The sequence below is a fragment of the Eulemur rufifrons genome, chromosome 5, assembly GCF_041146395.1.
Source record: "Eulemur rufifrons isolate Redbay chromosome 5, OSU_ERuf_1, whole genome shotgun sequence".
NCBI lineage: Eukaryota > Metazoa > Chordata > Mammalia > Primates > Lemuridae > Eulemur > Eulemur rufifrons.
Genome location: NC_090987.1, coordinates 22,056,981 through 22,082,796, shown reverse-complemented (window position 1 = coordinate 22,082,796; position 25,816 = coordinate 22,056,981). Strand labels below are relative to the sequence as shown.

At 34.6% G+C, this 25,816-nt stretch overlaps 1 protein-coding gene across 4 annotated transcripts in view; it reads right to left on the bottom strand.

Annotated features, from left to right (window-relative positions):
- Positions 1-25,816, bottom strand: part of PIAS2 (protein inhibitor of activated STAT 2) — an 81,645-nt gene that overhangs the window by 5,686 nt on the left and 50,143 nt on the right. For 3 of the 4 annotated variants that reach the window (XM_069468438.1, XM_069468437.1, XM_069468439.1), the window contains exons 9-12: positions 18,706-18,866; positions 13,671-13,804; positions 11,958-12,129; positions 4,748-4,887 (exon numbers count right to left, since the gene is read on the bottom strand). In XM_069468438.1, the coding sequence (XP_069324539.1) occupies positions 4,748-4,887; positions 11,958-12,129; positions 13,671-13,804; positions 18,706-18,866 (607 nt within the window). Of the gene's footprint in view, positions 1-1,979; positions 2,051-4,747; positions 4,888-11,957; positions 12,130-13,670; positions 13,805-18,705; positions 18,867-25,816 lie in introns of those variants that run through there. The other variant, XM_069468440.1, reaches the window with a different exon arrangement.

Sequence of the window (25,816 nt, the reverse complement as noted above, 5' to 3'; positions counted from 1 at the left end):
ACATTAAAAAAGAAACCACATACTAGGTATAGGTCATTAAGACAGACCAATTTCTGCTCAATTCCATGAGTTTTTATGCTGGCATTTAAGGTTAACCCAAACATAACCACCACACAGAGTTAAAGTCTGGTATACTTTTACTCAAAATAGAGACTATTAGTGGGGACATTTAAAATAATTTGATAACCAGTATGAATAATTTATAAGTCAAAAATTTTAAATATATTTATTCCCTTATAATCTTTAAATAAAAGTACTAAAAAAACGCCTATCCAGTGATACAAGCTGTAGTACCAATCATTTGAAAGAAATCATTCAAATGATTTCTAAAGTACTTTTTTACATTTTCGCTATAATTTTTCATTTTGTATGCCTGTCACTAGTTATATGATACAGAGATATGAGCCAACACTGGGCAAAAAGAATCACAATAAACTTTTCCAATGACTCCTCCATTAAAATGATAATCAGTGCAGTGAGATACCTCCATTAGCAGAGAGTTTCTCTTGACATTAACGACACTGTTCAGTAAATCCTCTCTCTGCTTCTGCTAAATAGTAATTCAAGATTTGTCTAGCCCTTATAATACCTTTTAGGAGCTTCATATATTCAATATTTCTATTATTGGCTAAGTCATAAAAAGTATATTGGAATGTTAATCAACTTAATTTTATTTTGTTTTGCTTCAAATGCTATAACATTTTTCTTCATTTTTTAACAGCTTTTACTGTTTTGTAGTTTTTCAGTTTTATATGTTCAATTACTTTTAATGTTTGTTGTATCACTCCATCTGTATTAATAACAAACTTTTTATAAAGCTAAGTATTGACAGCTCTGTTGAAATATTGTGTCCTAAAGCCAAATTACTCGAAAGCGCTCATTTTCTAAATGTTCAATGATTCCTGTTTCATAATTTCAACTAATATAATATAAATATAGGGCCTTGATAGGATTTTCTAGTTTTTGCAGCTCTATCACTAGAGCATGACCATCAAGGTCCAAAGACTTCCTATTTTAATTACTTCAATTCCAGCTCTTCTGTTGTACTGTAATTCTCTTTAATGATTTCATGTGTTCCAGTAAATATAAAGTCTATTTAGAAAAGATTTAAGAGATTTATTTGATCTATATCTTTTGACACTTCATCTGTGGATAGAATATGGTGACTTACACAACGTCGTAATATATAAAATATCTAGAAATTTTTCTAAAATTTTGGTTGAAACTCTAGATTGTCTTTTCCAAGCATTACATGGGTGCAGTCAATACAAAATACAATAAGGTATTAATGTAAATATCTCTCACGGAAACCATTTTTTCCTCAAATACTTAACAGTGAAGTTTGATATAGTATTTCAGATGTTGTAATATTCTTTCTAATAAAAAACTAAACTACCAATGTACTCCTGCATTTTACATTTTAAGTAAAATATTAAACTCTTACATGAAATAAATGAAATTTTATCAACAGTGATTAAAATTTTACTGCCTTGTTTCATAAATTTAGCAAAATGCTATTTTCTTATTTCACCATAAAGTTTCAACTGCAGCATGTCATACTGATAGACTTTTATGCCCTCCTAAGTATTTCATCATTGAAAACACTCAATTATTTTAAACTAAGAAGCAGGTGGTATGAAAAATTCTGATAATACATTCTAAATGTTTTTATTAATACACTTGATAAAATTATAATTTTTAAATTTTAAATGCTTCATTATGTGAAACTGACTCAATATTTTTCCCTCATTGATGACAACACATTTTCCTTACCTGAGCCATAAACTTTAACAAAACATAATTGCTACATGATTAAATATGTAACTGTTTAGCACTTTCAAATTTTAATGACACAACTTTTGAGCACCATTCGCACCTGACAATATGGCACTAGCAATAATAAGGCAGTCATATTTTTTCTTGAAATAATCAAGCTGTTTTCCATTCCATAAATACAAATTATTTGTTTTATTTTGTATTCACTGTTGCACAGTATCAGAAGATGTTCCAAGCTGCAGTTCATTATTAATATCATTTCTTCTTTGTTCTCCTGCAGATTCAGAAGATTCATGTTTATGATGTTTAAAAGGAATGTTAAGAAATGTATTAAAACTTTGTTATCTCTCCATTCTTGGTGTTCTATTTAATATTTTATTATAAGTTATTAAATTTAGCAATACCAAAACTCTCCACAGTATGACTAATTATGTAAAAATATGCACAAAAATAAAACCAAAGTAATTACTAATTACAAAAGAGCACATTATTAAAAAACAAAAATAAAAACTATTGAGATGTAGTAACATAATTCATAGATAACGATAAACTAGCAGTTCTTCTAAAGCACAACAGATCCTATTCTATTCAGTTTATCAACTGCAAGAAAGCTTTTCAACATTTTAATAACCAATATTCACATATAGTATCAGCCCTGGATAATAGTCTTATTTCCTCAATTCCAGTTTGAAATACATTTTACCAAATACATAGTTCAGACATATTTTACTGCATTTTTCTCAATCTGTACATTTTTAAAAAGAAATAAAGTCTCAATTTACACCCAAATTTTGCAATAATATAAATTCCCCAAAATTAAAAATTCATCCAGATTCACACAATTTGAAAATTAACAAGACAAGTGATTTGTAAATTTGTGTCTATGTTATTGCTAAATGGCAGGGTCACTATTCTAATAAACAGAAATGTTCATGATTTTTTTTCAGGATTAATTTTTAATTCAACGTCTTTAGGAAACAAATCCTTAGGAATGCTTGTTTATAATACATACTAAGATGACATATGGACACTCTTCAAACTAGCCAAGGTTAAAGCAATACATGGCAGTTAGGAATTAATAATCTCTGAGTTTCCATCTCTGTCATAGACCACAAAACCTCATCTGTACCTTAGCATTAGGCTTTGTATACAACAAATACTGGGCCAGATAATACAAGTGTCAATTGTTTCAATAATACAAATTTTTATCAACAGTGTAAGTATTGTGCTTAAAATAAAGACCTACCTAAGCCGAGAAAGAAAAATAAACCATAGGTCAAAATCAACTTTACAAATCTACAAAACAAAATTAGTAACAGGAGGAAGGAATTGTATTCCACTAAATAGGCCCTTCAGAGAAAAGGGATATAACGAATATAAGCAGCACTGGTCCTAACTTGCTCAAATTTGATTGATAAAAACGTTTGTGAAAACAATGGCTATGAATAGAGGAAAGAAGAGAAATGGTGGGAAAAGTTTAAATTTTACAATATGGCCTTGGTAGCATAAGTCCTGATACTAAAGTAAGTCAAGCAACCTTGAATTTTTTTAAATGTTTAGTTATTTATACAGTAGTCCTCCACTATCCAAGGTTTCACTTTCCATGATTTCATTTACCTGCAGTCAACTGCAGCCAGAAAATATCAAATGGAAAATTTCAGAAATAAACAGTCAGTTTGAAATTGCACACTGCTCTGAGTAGTCTGATGAAAGCTCAAGCTGTCCCACTCTATCCTGCTCCATGCCGCCCAGGACATAAATCATTCCTCTGTCCAGAAGCGCCCTGCCCTTAGTCACGCAGTAGCCATCTGGGTTATCAGATTGATTGTCATGGTATGACAGTGCTTGTGTGCCAGTAACCCTTATTTTTCTTAAAAATGGCACCAAAGCACAAGAGTAGTGATGCTAGTATGTTAATTGTTCTATTTTATTATTAGTTATTATTGTTACTCTCTTACTCTGTCTAATTTACAAATTAATCTTTATCATAGGTATGTGTAAATAGGAAAAAACATAGTATATATAGGGTTCTGTACTATCTGCAGTTTCAGGCATTCACTGGAGGTCTTGGAACATATCCCCCGTGGATAAGGGAAGACTACTGTAGATATCAAAAATATCCCCATGTATTAAGCACTGCTCTAGGGAAACAGATGGTAGACCCTACCTTTACAGGGGGAATAAAATCCACAGGACAAAGCTGGTACACAAAATCAGCTCCAAACTATACCAGTATATTCTGAAGTTCTGACAGGCTACCAAAAAGAGTATGAGAAAATACTCTCCCCTAACCTGTGAAAGGTCTAGGATGAATAAACCAAGAAACAGTCTCTAAATACAAATCCTCTACAAGGGAAAATAAAATCGATAACATTTTCCTACTATTCTTCTGTATTTCCCATTAGGAATCTACAGAGCAACAACTGCTCTATAGTTAACATGGTAACAACTGAATGTGATGTATTAAAACAGATATGACCTTTTTTTTTTTTTTTTTTTTTTTTTTTTGAGACAGAGTCTCACTCTGTTGCCCAGGCTAGAGTGAGTGCCGTGGCGTCAGCCTAGCTCACAGCAACCTCAAACTCCTGGGCTCAAGCGATCCTCCTGTCTCAGCCTCCCGAGTAGCTGGGACTACAGGCATGCACCACCATGCCCGGCTAATTTTTTCTATATATATTTTTAGCTGTCCATATAATTTCTTTCTATTTTTAGTAGAGATGGGGTCTCGCTCTTGCTCAGGCTGGTCTCGAACTCCTGAGCTCAAACGATCCGCCCACCTCGGCCTCCCAGAGTGCTAGGATTACAGGCGTGAGCCACCGTGCCCGGCCCAGATATGACCTTTAAATGAAGCCTTCGATTTCCTTAGCACTTAAATTTTACAATTTTGAAACTGTACTTTCTCCACAGATTAAAATTAAAAATAAATAATAAAATTTGATTAAAAAAACAAAACCAAAAACTCTCCACATACCTGGCAAATCTGATGACATGCTCGATATTGGCGTGTGGTGGAATGGTACTGAGTAGTCTGTTAATGAAGGCGGAATAGCAGCAGGATCAACCGAAGTCACACTGGGCACCCTTACAGAAGATGGCTGATACATGAGAACCCTGTTTTAAATAGCATGGGAAATTACAAACAATCTGGCTGTTAGTTCACAGGAGAGAAGAGCTGCAACCCTGGGCATTCTCAGTCGTACGTTCACTAGTTTCAGCTACTCACTACACAGCACTCCACTCTACCCTCCTCTTTCACAACAGTCTTCATTTTAACACGAACGTATCTTGGCTCTCAGCAGCAGCTACGACATAAGAGCAAGCTGACATTCAAACACACTGTACAGTGCTGGAGTAAGACGGAACACTTTCATCCACAAACAGAAATATACTTTATACACACTTTTATTAGCGTATGTGTAACATGTATGTGGCTATTAGTAATTTTATCTATAAAGAAATTTAAAACTAAAATAGAAGATTCCTAAGGTTTGATTTAAATCTGGGCTTCTTTATGGGTAAAGCTACTCACTATAGCACAACCAGAATTTCTTTACTTCTAACTTAAATTGTATTAATTATTTGCAATCTTATCTGGAATCATTTGAGCATTACCAAATCCAAAAGCCAGTCAACCCAATGGCAATAGGCCACAATCAGAAATGAGAATAAGATGACTATTCAAGATTTAAGATATAATATCCAGAAATAAAAATGGTGGCTACCATGATACTACCTATCAGGTAGGTGAAAAAGGGTTTATGACTTTGAAATTACCTGTTCATGCTACTTAAAATACAAATTAAACACACACAGGAAAGATTTTATAATTAGTATTATATAAAAATATATATACTTTAGAATTAAAACTTTATAATTTCAAAAAGTAGTATAATTAAATATATGTTTTTTTAAAAGTTCAGGCTTAAAGATTTTGCTTTCTTCCTCTTTAATCTTCACTTTCTCTCAGCCCAGGGCAAACAACTAGAACCTCAGAGAAAAAACATCTTGAATGTGTAAGAGGAAATTAAGCAATGTTACTGACTCTATTGCTGATGGTGGGCATCTTGCCAACAAGTAATGAGATGGGAACAGGAGCCAAATATTAAGGTTAGCATCCCAAAGCACTGTCAGTCAACTATTGTAAGCTTAATGTCTGAAGCACAGAATTCTATAGCTAGAAGGGACAATTACAAAAACAAAGAAAGCACAAGTGTATCTTAGAGAACTCTAAGTAGGGCTGGGCAAGGTGGCTCACGCCTGTAATCCTAGCACTCTGGGAGGCCGAGGCAGGCGCACTGTTTGAGCTCAGGAGTTCAAGACCAGCCTGAGCAAGAGCAAGACGCTGTCTCTACTAAAAACAGAAAGAAACTATATGGACGACTAAAAATATATATAGAAAAAATTAGCAGGGCATTGTGGCATGTGCCTGTAATCCCATTTACTTGGGAGGCTGAGGCAGGAGGATTACTCGAGCCCACAAGTTGGAGGTTGCTGTGAGCTAGGCTGATACCACGGCACTCTAGCCTGGGCAACAAAGTAAGACTCTGTCTCCAAAAAAAAAAAAAAAAGAAAGAAAGAAAACTCTAAGTAGAACCATGGTCACAAAGCTAGACTGGGATGGCAACCTCTGGACATCCTTTCCCTTTCCTGTTATTATTCAGATTATTAAATACTAGTAATAAAAAAATGATGACATACTTGCATAACATTCTTTATACTCTAAATGGACAAACTTACATCATAACCTCGATTTGAATGTCAAAACCACTTAAATAATCACAACCTACTCAGACACTGGAGTCCTTCTAAAATTGGTTTGCATTCTGATATGAGGACCTCATCTAGCTGTTATTCTTCATTCTTTCTCAAAAATATGGATGCCACTGGAAATGTGGAAAACAAAGTCATCTTGAGAGTACATATATGGCAACTATGTTTCTCTCAAAAAAGTTAATAAATAACAGAAGTCAGAGTTCAGGAATCTTAGATTAAAAACACTCATTTAGGAGGCACATGACATTCAATATGCTTGAGGAACAGCATAAGCCTGGCATTTCAAAACACATTTTTCAGAGGTAGATGAAGATAGAAGGAAGTAATCTTACAAAAATCAACCTGTCTAGGTTAGAATCAGGAGGTTTCTTGGCCTCCGACGCTACTGAGGACCTAAAACCACAACAGGATGTGAGCAATGTTAGAAAAGGCAGACTCAAGGGAAAAGAGTGAACTTAGAATGAGATGAAGAAAGTTATGTTGTACCTAAAGCTCAGCCTTTTTTTGGAGGTTTGAAAACAGTGGATACCAGGATAAAAGTAGAACAGGAAATTACCAAAAAGTATTTTCAAATGACACATGAGCATATATGTACTTCCACATAAGAGCACATATCACAAATTGAGGGAGGAACACAGGGGTTAAGGAGGATGAGACTGGGTATGTGTGAGCGCTGGGGAAGAGGCCAAAAAAGTGACTCTGCTTATTCCAGCTGCCTCACAGTATTAATATCTTAATCTATTATTTTTTAATGTAATATGCAAGATTTTAAAGACCAAAAAGTATATAAAGTTTCATTTAATTTAAAAAGTTTCTACTTAAAAGTTCATTTAATCTATCGCTTTTTCTCTGCTATTGAAAGAAACTAAAAGAATTTCAGGTACAAGAAAAAGACAATGCCATGCCTGTCTTCCTCCCACTCCCCTCTCTCTTCCTTTGATATTTCACAGTGGAGATTTTCTTTTGTCTTGATCCTAAATTGATCCTTCAACTTGAAATAGACTTATTAGGCAACAGCAATAAGCAAACCCCCTTTCCTTCCCTAACCCCTTGAGTTACAACTACAGAGGAGTCAGTCAACATCCCTACACACTTGTCTGTCAGCACAGTTAACAGTGAATTATTGCACATGTCCTGTTTGCAAAACAACATGAAACTTTAAATGATTAAATAACCCCTTGCTTCTTCAATACCAAATGGTGAATGTTAAAACCTATGAAAATGCCAAAATCCAGTAGGGGTACAAATCAGTAAATCAATATCTAAAACCTCAGAAAACATATGAAAAGCTAACAGTTAATTCCTGTTACCTGAACTTCGTAACCATTAACACAAATTCAACTTTATATAGGATGGCTGAAAATAGTCATTATCAAATTACATAATGGTAGTAGATTTTTGTCAGAATCTTCACAAGGACCACATTCAGAAACAAAATGATTCTAAAACCTATACAAAAAAATGTATTTACAGATATGAATAACAGATTCCATGGAGAAATGTAAATGGCTATGTATGGTGGAATTATGGGTGTAAAAATGTGATGCTATAAAGTAGTAAATTTTTAAAAACTTTTAACATTTATTACTGCTTCTTCATAGGATTGGCAAATATCCCACACAGGCATATACATACATTATGCAAGTGTACATATGTATTTTAGATTTTTATAACTATCCATAATATCACAGCACAAAAGTAAATTGCTAGAATGTTGCTATGGCAAATATTAGTATTCTAGATTGTGTACTGGGTCAAAGAATTGCATATAATTCACATTTGGCTCAGACTTAGATGTCTGAAAACAGATTGACAATTTTTATTCATAAACCTGAAGTTCACTGTGCTCCCACTTTATGATCATAAAAAAGATTCACATTTATCCCTATTCTTTGTTTCCTGTCCTTAGAGTACCTCCTTATTAATGACAAAGCAACCATTTAATTTCCAAGAAGTAGGGGTAGAAGCATAATATGTAAAATTATCTTTCAATATAGAAAAACATCAGAGGTTTTCTAAACATCTTAGATTAACGTACCAGTTTCTTCTAAAAGGTACTGTAAGACTGCATTTAAAGATTCCAACTGGCATGCCATCAAAATGTTAACATTCTCTCTAGGAGAGGTATTTTTCAATTTCTTCTTGGTGCTTTGTAAAACTGTTCATAAGAATAATGTTTACTAAAACAATGTACCTTTAAAAAAAATAGCAGCCCACATAATTTCTGCACTGTAAGTTAAAATAGGTTTTGGTGATTTCTCAGTCTCTATTCTTTCTTATTTGCTTACTATCACTGACCAGGAAGTCATATGATGAACTTACACAGCAGAGAAAAACAAAAATTTCCAGATGCTGAGCCACACAAGAGGGTATGAAAAGGACAACCAGGAACAAAACAAAAGCTTGAGACTGGAAGGGATCAGAGAGATGATATAACCACAGAATGAACCTCTACTATGACACTGTAACAGGTGGCAGCCACTCTAATTCAACACAGAAAATGTGATTTTAGTATAAAACATCAACTTTCTTAGTGTTAAAAAGCTCCAATAGAAAGTTTTTCCATGTATCTTTCCTCCACTGGACCTAAATCTGATGAATGCTATAACAAAGAATTACACTTAATCCTACTTGTATGACTCCCTTTTAAGAACTACAAGGTAGCTATCACATACTCTCCTCTAGCTTAACAGACTCAGTCCTTAGACCCACTCATCCATCATGCCCCAGGTTCTCCTAGTCACCTTCCTGTTCCCCTGCTCTGGCTGCACGCATTTGTTAACACCCTTCTTGATGATAGCACTGACTAAAATGCTCTGAAAGCCACACAGCCTAAAATGGAACAATTCTGACACAGGCTGTATCCGGGACACTATGCTTCTTTTATTAATGCTAAGAACAAATCAGCTTAAGTGGTGAACCCTTCAAACCATTAAGGTAACTCTGACATTTCAAAGAGTTTCTATCAGGAATGGCAATTTATCTGTGACTTTCAAGCATCCATTAAGATGACTATAGTGTTGTTCTTGTGACAAGATCCATTTTATCCATGTATTTCCTAATAACAAAGCACACCTAGGATAAACTCTACTTGGTTATAGTGGATGTTATTTTAATATATAATTAAATGATTTCCTAAGACTGAAGTCAGAATTTTCACTTATCTTCCTATGTGAGCCTATTTCATAAAAGTTTCTCTCTGTAGGTGTTGACATGTAAATCTAGTTTGGGTATTAAGGTTCTTATGTGGGCTTCATGGAATGAGGTGAAGAGCTGAAATTTATACAAACTTTTTAAATCAAAACTTTCATGAATTGTGGGTTTAGTCACAAATATCTACCTTATATTAAATACTTACATTTTTGTTTTCTTTTCAACCTAGATGAGGAGCTATATGCTATAGTAGCTGACCATAGGTGAAACTATTTTTATTCCTCTGCATTCTGAGGTCATTTCAGGTTTTGTCACCCACTGTATGCGACATCTTTTTGGTTTTGTGTCCTTATTAAGTACTGATAAAAACACGGTAAAGGACAGGCAGAGGGTAGACCCTTTTGACATGCCACCAAAGACATGCTCCAAGATCACTTCAACTCATGAGTCAGCACTACTATGCACAATCTTTCAACCCGACACGAATGCAACTAACTACAGTACTTGCAACCCATGCTTTTCCAGTCTATTCTAAAGGTTATCATTAGAGTAAAATCTAGAAATACTAGATCTAAGCATTCATTACCCTGGTTTTCCACCTCAGTAAGCATATCAAAATTATATTTTCATTTTGTTTATTAATTAAATTATACAAGTACCAACCAAATTGTCTCAAAGAAGCAAAAAGTGACCAGCACATCAGGAAAAACCCACTTGAAATACTTTCCCCATTTTCTGTTCCACTAAGAAAACAAATCTAAAAACTCATTCTAATTAAATAGGTAAAAGAAAATACATGACCTTACTATGGTGTTTAAATACTATCTCGAAATCAGTATTTTAACAATGAAGAAGGCAACTCAAAAGGTTTAATTCTTAAAAGTAATGTAAAAAGTAGTTTCAAAGCAACTATAAAAAAACTAAAAACTGAGTGTTGGAAAAGAAGACAGAATTCCATTTATATAAAATGCCTAGAACAGGCAAATTTATAGAGATGAAAAGAGCAATGATTGCCTAGACTTGTGGTGTGATTCACAATAAACTACAAAAGAACATGAGGGAAGTTTTTTGGGTGTTGGAAATATTCTACAATTGAATCATGATGATGAGTGTACAACTCTTATGAATTTATTAAAATCAGTGATTAGATGCTATTGTATACTTAAAATGGGTGAATTGTATGCTATGTAAATTATACCTCAATAAAGCCATTAGAAAACTAAGTGCATTGAGAGGCCAAAGAGATGAAACTAGCACACCCAAGTTTGAAAGAATGTATTCACAGGCTGTCAAATCCCAGCCCCCGCTCCCTTACTTCCACGCATGGTCCAAAATCTGTATGTAAGAAGCACCTGCTGCTAAATACTCAGACCTGTCTTTTACTATACGCCAGTAAAGACTTCTCTCAGGTAAATCATGAAGAATCCATGCTAGAATGCATCTACTTGCCCATATTTTGCCCTGGAAAGGGGGAGAAGAAAACGGAATCAATTTTTATTGAGAAATTACCATGTGCCTGACACTGAGGCCAAGTTCTTTTATAATCTCAATGAAAACTGATAATAATCCTGTAAGGTAGGCATTATTGAACCTCATTTTACAGAACAGAAAAAGGAGATTCAAATGAGTATTTCATCCAGGACCACAGAACAAGTAAGCAACAGTATCAAGATTGGAATTCACCACTTATCAGATTCCCAGGTTCCACACTCCATAACACCAAGCTTCCTTACGTTGGTCTGAGATGCCAAATTTCCTTACAAATAGGTTCAAGAAAATAACAAAAACTATCAAGTAGGAAATAAATACCTCAAACTCTCACTTTCCAAAGATGTAAATATTTTGTTCATCAAAATTTGCTTTCCTATAAACCTGCAGTCCCCAACGCCTAAGCCAGGAACCAGTACCGGTCCGTGGCCTGTTAGGAACCAAGCCACAGAGCAGGAAGTGAGCAGCGGCAGGGAAGCTTCACCTGTATTCAGCCACTCCCCAAGACTTGCATCACTGCCTGAGCTCCACCTCCCCTCGCCCCAAATTCGTGGAAAAACTGTCTTCCATGAAACCAGCCCCTGGTACCAAAAAGGTTGGGGGCCACTGCTATAAACGACATGCTTGCTTTAAAATATTTCAGCTGAACAAAGGCAAATTAAAATAGCCTTCTACAGTCAAGCACCTCCTCAGAGACATTTACAATCCTATCCAAGAACAATCAGTTTCAAGTGTAATGAACAATAGTGAACTATAAATTAACAAACCCTTTGGTTGGGCTGCTTTGTGTTTCTGACATAAAGATGCATTTCCTTTTGGCAGGAGGATCTTCCTCTTCATCAGAAGAGGTTTCTACTGTTAGGTCAATAACATCCACTTTCTTCTTACTTGCCTCACTGGCTACAGTCACTGAGCAAGGCTTACTGAGAACACTTGAACCTGTGTGTAGGGAAACAGAAGAGAAGAAAAAAAAAAAAAATCAAAGGTGTAACACAAATAAACTCTTGCCATAGAGTCTTACTTGTGCAGTACATTCATGACAATATACAAGTCAGTGATGCCAAATACTCTGTCCCATGGAAAGAATCCAACTCCCTAACTCCAGATCTGTCTACAAAATGACTGCTCATGGGGGAGACAAGTAAGCTCTAGTCCTTGACAGAGGGTCAAAAGTCTTCCTCGGACAGCATGTTCTTAGTTATCTCTCTAGCACTGCCGATGGATCTGTGCAGATCCTGCTGCTTGCTGTGTCACCCCAAGTCACCATTTTACAGACAGACACCTGGAGGTAGGGAATTGGTAAAAGGCCATGGGACACGAATATGTGTGTGGTTTCATTAGATGTGTATTCTCACAGACATGTGGCACAGTTTACTCAGAATTAGATACTTCCATTCTAGCAATCGTGTTCATGTCAAAGAATGTACAGACTCCTCACCATAAACCAAACCTTGATAAAAAGCTTCACCTTGATTAAATTGAAAAAAACTCAAACTTCTCACTTAAGTTATTCAGACATTTAAAGCTTTTCTTATGAATTATCTACTAATCACCTAGGTTCTTTCTGTCCCCTTAGATAGTCTCATACACCAAATGTTAACTCACATTTTCACAGAAAAGTACATTATTCCCTGTAATATATTCAGTCAAAAATGAATGGTAATTGATAACGGAGAAGCAGCAGCAACTTCTCAAATCACTCCTTATTTTTCTGAAAGATGAAGGCAGCCTTGGTCATTGCATTCTCTGGTCCAGTACCAATCACAGAAGAATAATTAATACTGGCATAAATCCTTCATTTTTTTCCTTTCCTCTTACTGTGATAATCTATTATTCATTACTTTGTTAGAACTCCAAATACAGTTAGAACAAATTTCAATGCAGTGAGTAGACTGTGTTAGATAAAAAGAAACTTTAAGTTCACCTATGGGTTTCATTTGCTCAAACTGCCCTCAGTTTCCTCCACTCAGTGTGGACAGATGCAGGGAGTTCACGTATGAGTACACATTCTAGGTGACCAAGGCAATGGTAAACTTCCTTCCCACAAAGAAACGAAAGTTAATAATTAGTTCACTTTCTAAGCAACTAACCTGTGACCACTCTTCCCAATCCTCAAGTCTATTAATCAGTGATGCAGCCTCTCCAACCACACCTACAGATACCCTAAAAACACTTCTGAAAAACTGTCCATATAAATATCATTTGTGACTTTTCATTTTGTAACAAACGTTATCAAAATTCCTTTAGATGATTGTTTCATTTATTTTACATATGAAAATATACTATGAAAAGGCTGATAAGGTGGCATAAACTTTAGCACATGTCTTTAGGAAAGAATAAAAATCATTTGTGGGGGAAATTCCTATGGTCAAAAGGTGAAGTTAGCAAAGTGAACTCCAACTGGAGTTCTAGTGGCCAAGAGTAATGATAATGTTGCACAAGTCTCATTGCTTTGCTCTCTGCTGCCATTCTGTACATACTTTCTATTTTTGTACACGGTTGGCTGGATACTTTCATAGCTTCTTTCTTCGGTCTCATTGGACACCAAGAACCATCTTCTTGGAATTTGATCTCATCCACATCAGAACAGTCATTGAGAATTTCCATAAAAAGCCTATAAACCAATTAAGAAGTACATACATGTAATCAATAGCTTTGTTCAAAAGTGAACCAAGAAAGTAATACATATTACCTTGGAAACAGAGGTAATGCTACCTTTTTTTTTTTTTGAGGGAGGGAGGTGGTTATTTCAATACTTCATACTTTACAACTACTATTATACCTCCCTCCTCTTGGGGTTTACATCTGTAAAAGGCAACACAAGAGTAACTGACTATCATCTAAAATATCACAGGCTAAACAGAAATAGTCTTTGGAGTCTCCTAGCTGGGATTGGTGGTAAGAACAGCTTCTAACACAGCACATATAGCAAACATAAGCAGACGGAAGTTATTATGCAATAAAATACTTTATAAACTTTAATATCAAGAAAAAAGAATCATAGCAGTGGGAGAAAGAACAAGCAATAAAAGGAGAGGAATAGGGACATAAAAAGTTTCAACAAATTTAAAATAAGTGAAGCACACAAATTATGTCATATGACAAAAATGGAATTAAGTTTGAAGTCAGTATCAGAAAAATACATGAAAAATCCGTATTTAGAAACTAACCCAAATCCATGAGTCAAAACAAAATAAAACAGAAATCAGAAAGTATTTTGAACTGAATGAAAATGAAAATATAATAAAATTTGTAGACAGTAGCTAAAGTAGTACTTACAGGAAAATTTATAGCCCTAATCTTCCCCTATTAGAAAACAAGGTCTCGGCCGGGCGCAGTGGCTCACGCCTGTAATCCTAGCACTCTGGGAGGCCGAGGCGGGTGGATCGCTCAAGGTCAGGAGTTCGAGACCAGCCTGAGCGAGACCCCGTCTCTACTAAAAATAGAAAGACATTATATGGACAACTAAAAATCTATATAGAAAAAATTAGCTGGGCATAGTGGCGCATGCCTGTAGTCCCAGCTACTCGGGAGGCTGAGGCAGTAGGATCGCTTAAGCCGAGGAGTCTGAGGTTGCTGTGAGCTAAGCTGACGCCACGGCACTCACTCTAGCCTGGGCAACAAAGTGAGACTCTGTCTCAACAAAAAAAAAAAAAAAAAAAAAAAAAAGAAAACAAGGTCTCAAATGAATAATTTTATGAAACTAGAAAAAGTGCAAATGACAGTGAAAATAAGCAAGAAAAGGGAAATAAAGAACAAAACAGAAACAAAAGAAATAGGAAACAAAAAGAGAAAAATAGAGAAAAAGTCAAGGAAACCCCAAGTCTGGTTCTTTAAATAGATCAATAAAATTGAGAAAATTCTAGTCAAATGTATTCAAGTTCACTCAAAAAAAATAGATAACATCTAAGAAGCACCATGTCTGTTAAAGAAGTTGGATTTGTATTTAAAGACTTCTCCACAAAGAAAATCCCAGGGCCAAATGTCTTCTCTAGGGAATTCTACCAAATATTTAAGGATAAATACTACTACTACTTCCCAATTCATTGTATAATGTCAGCATTACTCTGACACTAAAACCAAAGATATTACAAGAAAATTTAAATACCAACATCCCCCATGAACTGTGCAAAGCAAATCCAATAACAAATAAACAGGATAACAAATCATGACCAAGTGGGGTTTATTTCCAGAATATGAGGTTAGTTTAACATTCAAGTCAATCAACATAATTCATCATACTATGAGTGCAAGAAAGCAGGACAACATATTAAAAGGCATCCAACATTAGAAAGGAATAAAACTTTTTATTCAAAAACAACATATTTAGAAGATATTATGCAATCTACAACAAAGCTATGAGAACTACATAAAGTGATTTTAGTAACATAACTTGATATGAGAGCAATATGCAAAAATCAACTACATTTCTATATATTAGCAAAACCAGAACTTAAAAAAAAAATACCACATAGGAATATGAAATGTTGAGAGATAAATCTGACAAAAGATGTTCAAGATACATTGAAAACTACAGAACACTGCTGAGACTTAAATTGAAAGACATAACATGTTCACAGATTAGAAGACTCAATATTGTTATGTCAACACAAACTGATCTACAAGAGTCAATGCAATACAAATCAAAATTCCAGCAAGCTTTTCTAATTGACAAACTGATTCTAAAATTTATATGGAAATGCAAAGGATCTACGATAGCCAAAATAATTTTGAAAAAGAATAACAAAGTTGGAACATCATTCATACTACCTGACTTCCAGAAAATGCAGTATTGATATAAATACAAACACATCAATAGAACAGAGTCTAGAGACAGATTCACACGTATATGGTCAACTGATTTTTGAAAAAGGTGCAAAACCAATTCAATGAGTAAAAAAACCCCTATCTTTTCAACAAATGGTGGTACAACAATCACATGGCCATATAACACTCCCCTCAAAAAACCTTGATCTTTATCTTACATCATACACAAAAATTAACTTGATATGAATGATAGGTCTTTTAAATGTGAAAGTAAATTATAAAACTCTTAAAGGAAGCACAGAAAAAATCTTTGTGACCTTGAGTTAGGGAAAATGTCTTAAAATACTATCAAAAAGCACAATCCATAGAAGAAAACCTTGATAAATTGGCCTTCATTCAAATTAAGCACATCTGCAATCTGAAAGACAATGTTAAGAGACTAAAAAGATAAAATGGCGGAAAACATTTGCAAATCATACATCTGGTAACAGATTTATATCCAAAATACATAAAGAATCATCAAAACTCAATAATATGAAAACAAACAACCCAATTAAAAACTGGGCAAAAGTTTGAAAAGTCACTTCACCAAAGAGATACAGATGAAAAATAAACACACAAAAAGATGTTCAATACAATTAGTAGTAAGAGAAAGGCAAATTAAATCCACAATGGGATACCTCTATATAACACTAGACTGTCTAAAATCATACCAAATGTTGGTGAGAATGCAGAGCAACTGAAACTGATAAACTGCTAGTAAGAATATGAAATAGCACAAGCACTTTGGAAAATAATCTGACAGTTTCTTACAAAGTTAAGCATATACCTAGCACGTTACCAGGCATTGTACTCCTAGTTGTTTACCCAAGATAAATGAAAACCTCAGTCCACACAAAGACTTGGGTGTGAATGTTCATAGTATCTCTATTTGCAACAGCTCCAAATCAGAAACAACCCATCAACGTGTGAGCTGAAAACTGGTGTGGAATGGAACTCAGCAATAAAAATGAACTACTGGTATATGTAGCAACAGGATGTTTTTCAAGTAAGTACACTGAGTTAAAGAAGCTAGACAAAGAAAGCACATACTTTATGATTCTATTCATATAAAATTCTAGAAAATCCAAACTAATCTATAGCAACAGAAAATATATCAGTATTTGCCTGAGGACTGAGTGAGAGGGACAGATTACAATGATACATGAGAAAACTTCGGGTGTGATGGGTATGGTTCATGACCTTGACTGGGGTGATTTCACGAGTATATAAAAATAGGTCAAAATTTATCAACTTGTACACTTTACAAATATGTAGCTCTCATACCTCAATAAAGCTGATAAAAATAAGTAAAAATGGAAAAAAATGCCTCCTCATGAGAAGATATTTATTTTCCCTAATTATACTGAAAACAGCACAATTCCAACCAAAATCCAAAAATGATTGTTTTATATAATTTGAGAACACTTTTATTCAAGTGACTATGGCAGAATATATTGATACTAGTCCAAAATATTTTGAAAAGAAATGGCCTAAGAAATATTAATGCATGATAGAAATCCAATAATCAAAATACTGGCCAACCAGTACTTTAATCAATGAAACAGTTCAGAAATTAACACCACTATTTATATAAAAAGCTATTAATGAGATTACTCAATAAATGCTGTTGAGACTACTAGCAACTTGGGTGCTAGGGTGGGGTGATCCCTACCTTAATGAGATCACCTACTCGCTACCCTGAAGTTTCTTCCCCCTCCTCAATACTCCTCACATAGTGTCATTCTCTACCTTCACAGCACTTGACACTTAATATGCAATTTCTGTCTCCCACATTAGAAGTGCTCTGTTCACCATTTTAGACCCAGTATCTGACACATAATAGGTATTTAATAAGTGTTGTGTTGAATGACTTCATGAAGCAATCAATGCATGATGGAAGAAGTGCACAATTAGAAAAAAACAAAATGATAAATGTATCTGATAAAAAAAACAAGTGAATGTTTCTATAAAATCTCTAGAATTTTCTAAACAAATTAAAGACAGGAATCGAAAAGCAAAAAACAGACTCGAAGTCAAAATGTAAAGCTTTCGAATGAAAAAAAAGTCACAGTAAATACAATTAAAAGGCAAAAAAGATGAACAACCCCACAAGATGGAGTTAACGATTTTAATCTTTCCATTAACTATATTTTCTAATTCTTACAGTGGTACACAGATGACATATGCAATTTTTAAAGAAGTGTTATTTGAAAAAAAGGATACCTCACACTTATTGAAAATAAGTTCATACCATTTTCCAAATTCTGACATGTACAATGAGATGAGATGATGCTTAAGAGAGTCTGGGTTCAGGAGTCAGAAAAACCTGAGCATGAATTCGTTTGAACTTCATAGCTATGTAATGCAACTATGCTTCCTCTGGTATTTTTGCACAGACCCTAATTGCTACTTCAAGAAGTTCTAGCCAAGCAAAATGACAACAGCAAACAGACTTTTCCATTTCCTACTGGCTCTATAAAATCTGATCTTGGGATGCAAAAATAAAAGGAAACTACACACCCTCTTGGCTTCAACACAAATCATATTGTAAAGACAAAAGGGCCACTAGCCACAGTTTAAAAAATAAGTTTGATTATCATCATGTATAAAACAGAAAACATACAAACATCTGGACTTTATGCTGGCATAGAATTTATATTAGACTCAACAAAGACATAGCCAATAGCTGTTAAGTGATATACTTACCCATCTAGTATTAGACTCTCATAGGCAGCTTTTTTGTCACACACAGGACAAATCCAGGTGGGCTTCTTCTCATTCATTTGTAGATAAAGGGCAGCATCAAAACACTGCAGATGTGTACAAGTCACTGCACGGCATGGGATTGTCAGCCTCATTTTTCCTAACTACAGGACGGGGAACACAACATAGAAAACTAGTTCAGGAGGAGAACAAAGCCTCAAACGAAATGTAGTCAGTCATAAAGTCCAAAGACAACATACAAGATGATCAAAATGAAAAAGAAATCCAAACCAGAATTTATTTCCATCAAGATTACCATGTACTTTATTTGTCTTCACTGATTGCCCTATGAATTTTGAAAGACCATTTCATTTTTATAAAATAGGTTAACATGTAAATCACAGGTAGAATACAATATATATACAATAAAAACAAGACTCCTCACCTGGTTCCCCGTTTCCCTATTTAGAGAAAACCACTGTCATCTGTCTCTTGCACGTCCTACTACACACGTAAGCATATATTTTGAAAAATATTTTCCCACAAATGGTGGCATACAATACACACTGCATCTTACTCTGTCACACACCTTGGTGACTACTGCACATATATTGGTATATAAAAAGCTACCATTATATGAAGGCGTCATAATTTATTTAACCAGCATACTAGTGATGGACATTTAAATTGTTTTAAATTGTTTCCAGTCTTTTATCACTACAAACAATGCTGTAATAAATATTTATAGGATAAATTCCTAGAAGTAAACATTTTAGGTCAAAGGGAAAGTACATTTGTGATTTTTGTCACATTAACATACTACCTTCCACAAAGGTTACCTATTGATGTACACATACAGGGTATTAATGTGGCTGGTTCCATTTGACCTTGTCAATATAGTGTTACTGAGTTCTTGGATCTCTGACAATCTGGTAGTTGAAAAATAGTCTATCATAGTTGTGAACTACATTTCTCTTACTATTATATAAGTAGTAGTTGAGTTTTTTTTTTTTTTTACTTCTAAGAGTCACTTGTGTTTCTAAGAATTGTCTGTTTATAACCTTTTCTCATTTTTCATTATTAATCTTTTGTTGTCTATTTATAGGAGTTCTTTGTATGAGAAATCAGCCTTATGTGTGATATGAAGTACAAATGTATTTTCCATCTGTTTATGAAAATTTTTTACTTTCATATAACCAAATGTGTCAATTTTTTAATGTACTTTTGAATAACTATAGTGCTCTGTTCAATTCTTATTCCAACAGGTGGTGGTCTCTTGATCAAGAGATACGCAACACCCAAATTAAATCAGATCAGGTTTTCCTATATAATCCTTCAAACTTCCTCACATACTTTCTTTACAGAAAATATGTCCATAACCAGCTCTGTTACTTTATTTGAATATTTGTTTCTCCCACTAGATCCTAAGCTCAAGGACAGAGTCTGTGTCTATGTTCACCACTAAATCCCACTGTCCTCATAGTACGTGCTCAGTGTTTGTTGACCAGATAGTAGAAGAATGAAAAAAGACTGAAAGGGGGCAAAGAAAAAGAGAAAAGGATGAAGGATGGACTTCTTTATACGCATTATAAAGTTTGGAAGAATTCACAGCAAAATTATAACATTCTTAACTCTGCCTGGGTGGCAGAATTTTTAGGATGTTCCTTTTTTTTTTCTTTTGATTCCTCTCTAATTTCTAAGTCCTCTAAAATGAACATTTGCTTATTCTGCAATTTAAAAAGAAAATAATTTAGCCAAATAATCAACACTGTGTGAGGAGTGATGCTTACACAGTTCTACCTACATGCAAGGTACAGTGTTGAGTACATTAACCCCCAAAACACTTTTACATGTAAATTTAACAATTATAATAAAAAGGGTGATATTATCATCCCCATTTTATAAATGAGGGCACTAAAGACAAAGAAGCTAAGAAACCTGACTAACATTACAGAGTTAGAAAATGGTAGAGCTAAGATCTGAACCAAGAAGCTCTAGCTGCAGACTCCATACTCTTATCACTGTATTACAACTGCCTCTACCTGAGTGTCTAACCAGGATTCTAAAAAGGGATCCTGAAAATAACAGTGATTCGAGCAAGTATGCAGCACATCAGAACTCATCATCTAAAACAGAAAAGGTCAGAATAAAACCTGAGGCAACTTATCTTCTTAAAACATGTGCTTTTATATTTTTCCTCCTTTAATAACAAACTACCCCTTAACTTATCTAAAGTCTTATAGCATGCTAAGGGATTTTACACAAATCACATATAATACTCAAAACAATCCTATGACCCCAGAAAAGCTGGTATTTATATTTCTATTTTTGAAATGAAGATGCTGAAGCTATTAATACAAGAGGCTAAAACATACTCTATCTTGATCATCACCACTGAAAAATAAATAAGTAAGTAAGTAAATAAAACTCACTGAGACACAGCTGTTGGAGCTATAACACAAATTCAAATAAATGTTTCCTCACATTCCTGAGATACTCCTAGTTTTGTAACATTACACATGGTGCTAGCTTTTGGGTTTACTTACCCACCTTTTCCTATTTTGCTAAGTTTTTGTTCTATTAAAAATCAATATTGACTTAATACCTATTCAGCACCCAATGAGATGATCACAGGCTGTTTCATCTTTTCGATTATAAGATGAGTAATTGACTTATTAATAGACTTTCTAAAAATCAAACTATCCTTGTATTCCTAGGAGGTATCCTTTTGTTGTCACGTTACTACTCTTTCTAAATAGTACTGGTATAAATATTGGCTGGCATTTTATTCACGAATATTCCATCCATAAGTGAGTTGGCTTTTTTACAGTGATTGGAAACCACCCACATAACGACTAGAATAGGTTGAATAAATAAGTTACACCATACCCATTCAACAAAATGCCTATAGTGATTAAAATAAGAGATTTATACATGCTAATATATTTAAGACACATTGTTAATTTAAAAACAAAAATCCATACAACAGTATATATAACACAATGCAATTTTTTCCAATAAACATACATATGATTATGAACAAAGAAATCTAGAAAGATATAACATATTAATATTATTAGTGTTACTTCTGAATAACAGACCTTGTTAATTTTAAATTTTCATTTTGTTTCTGTTCTACTTGAATTTTATAATAAAGTAGGTATCATTTGTCAACTTTTATGATTTTTTTTTTTTTTTTTTTTTTTTTTTTTTTTTTGAGACAGAGTCTCACTCTGTTGCCCAGGCTAGAGTGAGTGCCGTGGCGTCAGCCTAGCTCACAGCAACCTCAAACTCCTGAACTCAAGCGATCCTCCTGTCTCAGCCTCCCGAGTAGCTGGGATTACAGGCATGCGCCACCATGCCCGGCTAATTTTTTCTATATATATTTTTAGCTGTCCATATAATTTCTTTCTATTTTTAGTAGAGATGGGGTCTCGCTCTTGCTCAGGCTGGTCTCGAACTCCTGAGCTCAAACGATCCGCCCACCTCGGCCTCCCAGAGTGCTAGGATTACAGGCGTGAGCCACCGCGCCCGGCCATGATTTTTTTTTTTTAAATAATGTTTTAACTCAGCCTACCATGGTTTTTATACGTTACCAGTTCTCAAACTTTTGGTTTCAGAACTCCTTTACATTAAAAAACTAAGAACTTCAAAGAGTTATGTATGTGAGCTACATGTATCAATACTGATTGGAAATTAAAACAGATATTTAAAAATAAGACAAAGGATACAAGTACACATTCTATCAGAGCAATGACATCATCACCTGTCAGGTAACCTGTTGAACATCGCTTTATAAGAGAGTAAGAGCCAAAAAACCTGAAATTATGTGTTAGTATTATTATAAAAATGGTTTTGACTTTGTAGACCTCCTCAAGAGTCTCCAGGACCCTCAGGTATCCCTGGGCCCACATTTTGCAAACCACTGTTTTTGCCTTTTTCTTCTTCTACACCATTTTCATCTCTCCTGTCACTGCCTTTTAAGGCAGTAATTTCTACAGCATACAGAGGTGAGAATATCCAGGACTATAAAAGTTTCTGATCCTAAATTTAATCTTACCCTAGTGTCTTTCACAAGAGTTAATGAGCATTCCCTAAGTAAGCATTTATTACTAGCTAGAAAAATTTGATTGATTTCCTAATACTATCACATGCTATTAAAAATTATTTGAATGTGCTAAATTATAATTTAATCAGTAACAATGCTTTCTTGCAATGGATTATTTTTATGAATGAAATGGTATCTAACCAATGCAACACATTTTTCTTAGAAAATGTTAGGCAGGTAGTATTTAAGTTGATATTCACTTCACTTTTGACTAATTGGTAGGAATCTAAATTAAGAAGAGTTTATAAGTCAAAATGGCCCAAATTGGTGGTTCCAAACTTGTTTTAGGAGAACTTTTTTTTTAAACAGATCAGTCAGAATATCTCAAGAGACAAAAATCAAACCCATCTTTCCTCTTCTATCCCCACAACTACTCAGCCCACTTCTGCAGGACAGACTGGAAATTCACTAGCTAACATCACAAAGGTAAAACGAAACTCCCATGCAAAAATCAGATATTGTGGTCAGAAATATAATGAAGCATGCTCAATCAGATCCCTTTTCAATAACTACTGTGAAATTTCCTTCCTTAGGTCCCAAGGACAGTAATGATATAAAATATAAGCATGTGTATATAACATATCAAACACACTCCAGTCACTCACACCTACTTAGCAGGGTCAAACTACCAGCGCTGTCTAAAGGTATGGAGAAGTTCATGGCTACAGTCACTAGGAACTTCATCAATGAAAACATACATTTTGGAACTTGCTCCCACTATTCAGACTCATGTCTACTCTAAATTGTTTTATAAATATATTGTGAAAAATACAACAAACATTTCTTCCACCACCACTGTGCTATCATTTTTTTCTCATTTTGCCAAATAAATCCAGGGTCCACCACTTATCCTTCAAATGCCTGGGATCCATTTATTTCCTTCTCCATTTCCCGTTAGTGCACTAGATCTTGTGTTGTTTCCACAGTAGCTGGCTGGTCTCCATTCTACTTTTTACAACTGATACTAGGACTATTTCTTCCTCAAAAGCTGCTTTCATCATCTAATGTCTGCCATCCATTCATCAAATCTGATCAAAACACCTGTGTTTGGTTTTCTAATTAATATATACCATATATTGCAGTTTAGCTACCCAACTTTGTGTTAACCCTACTACACAGCCCAAAGAGTATCATTCATTCTTTTCTTAGAAAGTATTCCAAAAAAAATCAGGTAGGATGAGCTCTGAGGAAAAGCTCCAAAGAGTCTCAGAAACAGACATGTTGTTACTTATAAACAGAGGGAAAAAAAACTATTTAATAAGCTTAAAGCAAGATTAAAAAACTTGTCCTGTTACTTCATCTCTTCAAATTGAAAAGTTAATTTTCTTAAAATTGGCATGTTTGAAAAGAACTGCTCCCTATTCTTTTATTTTTATTTTGTAGAGATGAGGTCTTGCTATATTGCCCAGGCTGGTCTCAAATGCCTGGACTCAAGTGATCCTCCTAGAGTGCCTTGACCTCCCAGAGTGCTAAGATTACAGGCATGAGCCACCATACCTTATATAGAAGGAATCTTAATCTCTCTGATATACTACTTTCACTATTACTGAAAATCCGAGAATCCTTTCAGAAAGTATGTTTGCCCATTGCATTTTGTTTTAGTTGTTTTCGTGTATAATGCAGTCTGTTTGAAGGAAAGAAAAAACCAAACAGATCCTAAGAAAATGGCATTGTGCAACTATAGAGCTCCTTATGTAAACTGAGTAGATTTTCCTCCTGATAGAATAGCTTGACATACTAAAACACAAAGGTGCCAAGCAGGGTGGCTGGAGCCTCTAGTCCCAGCTACTTGGGAGGGCTGAGGCAGGTGGATCACTTAAGGCCAGGAGTTTGAGGCTGTAGTGAACTATGATCACACCACTGCTCTCCAGCCTGAGTGACAGAGCGAGACCTTGTCCCTAAAAGAAATAAAACAAAACAAAACAAAACAAAACATAAAGATGACTTGAGTTCCCGCCCCATACAATGACTATGTGTAGAATATAACCAGCAATTAGTGCGTGCTAAATATACTAGGATTAAACTATAAAAACTGTCAATATCCAATTGTTTGTGAGCAATAAAATGGAAATTTAAATTGTTTCAATCTAATGTCAATTTTAACATTAGAAAGGGAAAAAAAGATAATATGAAGATACTCAAAAGAGCTCGTGCTTGAAGGTTTGCATGGAGCTTGTGAGCACAGGAGGTCATGGGTCCAAATCACATACTCTCTCTAGAGCCTCTGCCACTATCTACTTACCCTCCCTCTCCCCCCACCCAGGGTATTAATGTCCTCCTGTGCTGGAAATGCACACCTCCTCTCTGAGTTTGATAACCACAGATTCCTAGTTTCTAAGCAATCTCAATTTCACAAAATCCTACTCTTCTTCAAGAAAGGCAAGTTAATTTTTTTAAATAAATAATGATTAAAAAAAATTAAAGCTTCAGAAAGAAAGGTATCTACAAATACCACTTTCCAGGGTGATAGAGAGATGTACTTATAATCAGGACATTTATATTTTAGCCCAATCTGGCAGCATAGTATGTTGGAAAGAGAACTGGAATAATGTCAGAACACTAAAATGTTTATACTTGTTCTATAACTAACTGTTCAATTTGGTTAGCCAACCTCTTTCAGTCCAAGTTTCTTAATCTGACACTGCTCCACAAAGGTTCACTAAGACAGTTAAATGAGGATTACATAGTAGGAACTCAACAAATTCTTCCCTTCTCTCTCTTTCTGACACAATTTTCTCTCTATTTAAAAATTACATTTCTCACATTGGTGAGCAGTCATCAAATGCCCCTAAAACTACATTATAAATTTCTGATTTCATGACTTTTCTCATAAAGTTCTTCTCATGTGGAAAGGCTCCCCCAACATTACTGATTTTAAAGAAGCCTTCATCTACTACTCCTGACCTCCCCATCTCTTCTTTGGTACTCCAACAACACAATTGTAAGTACAGTCTGCTATACTTTTTCTTGGGAGTTGGTTTCATCTCTCAAACTAGATTAGTAATT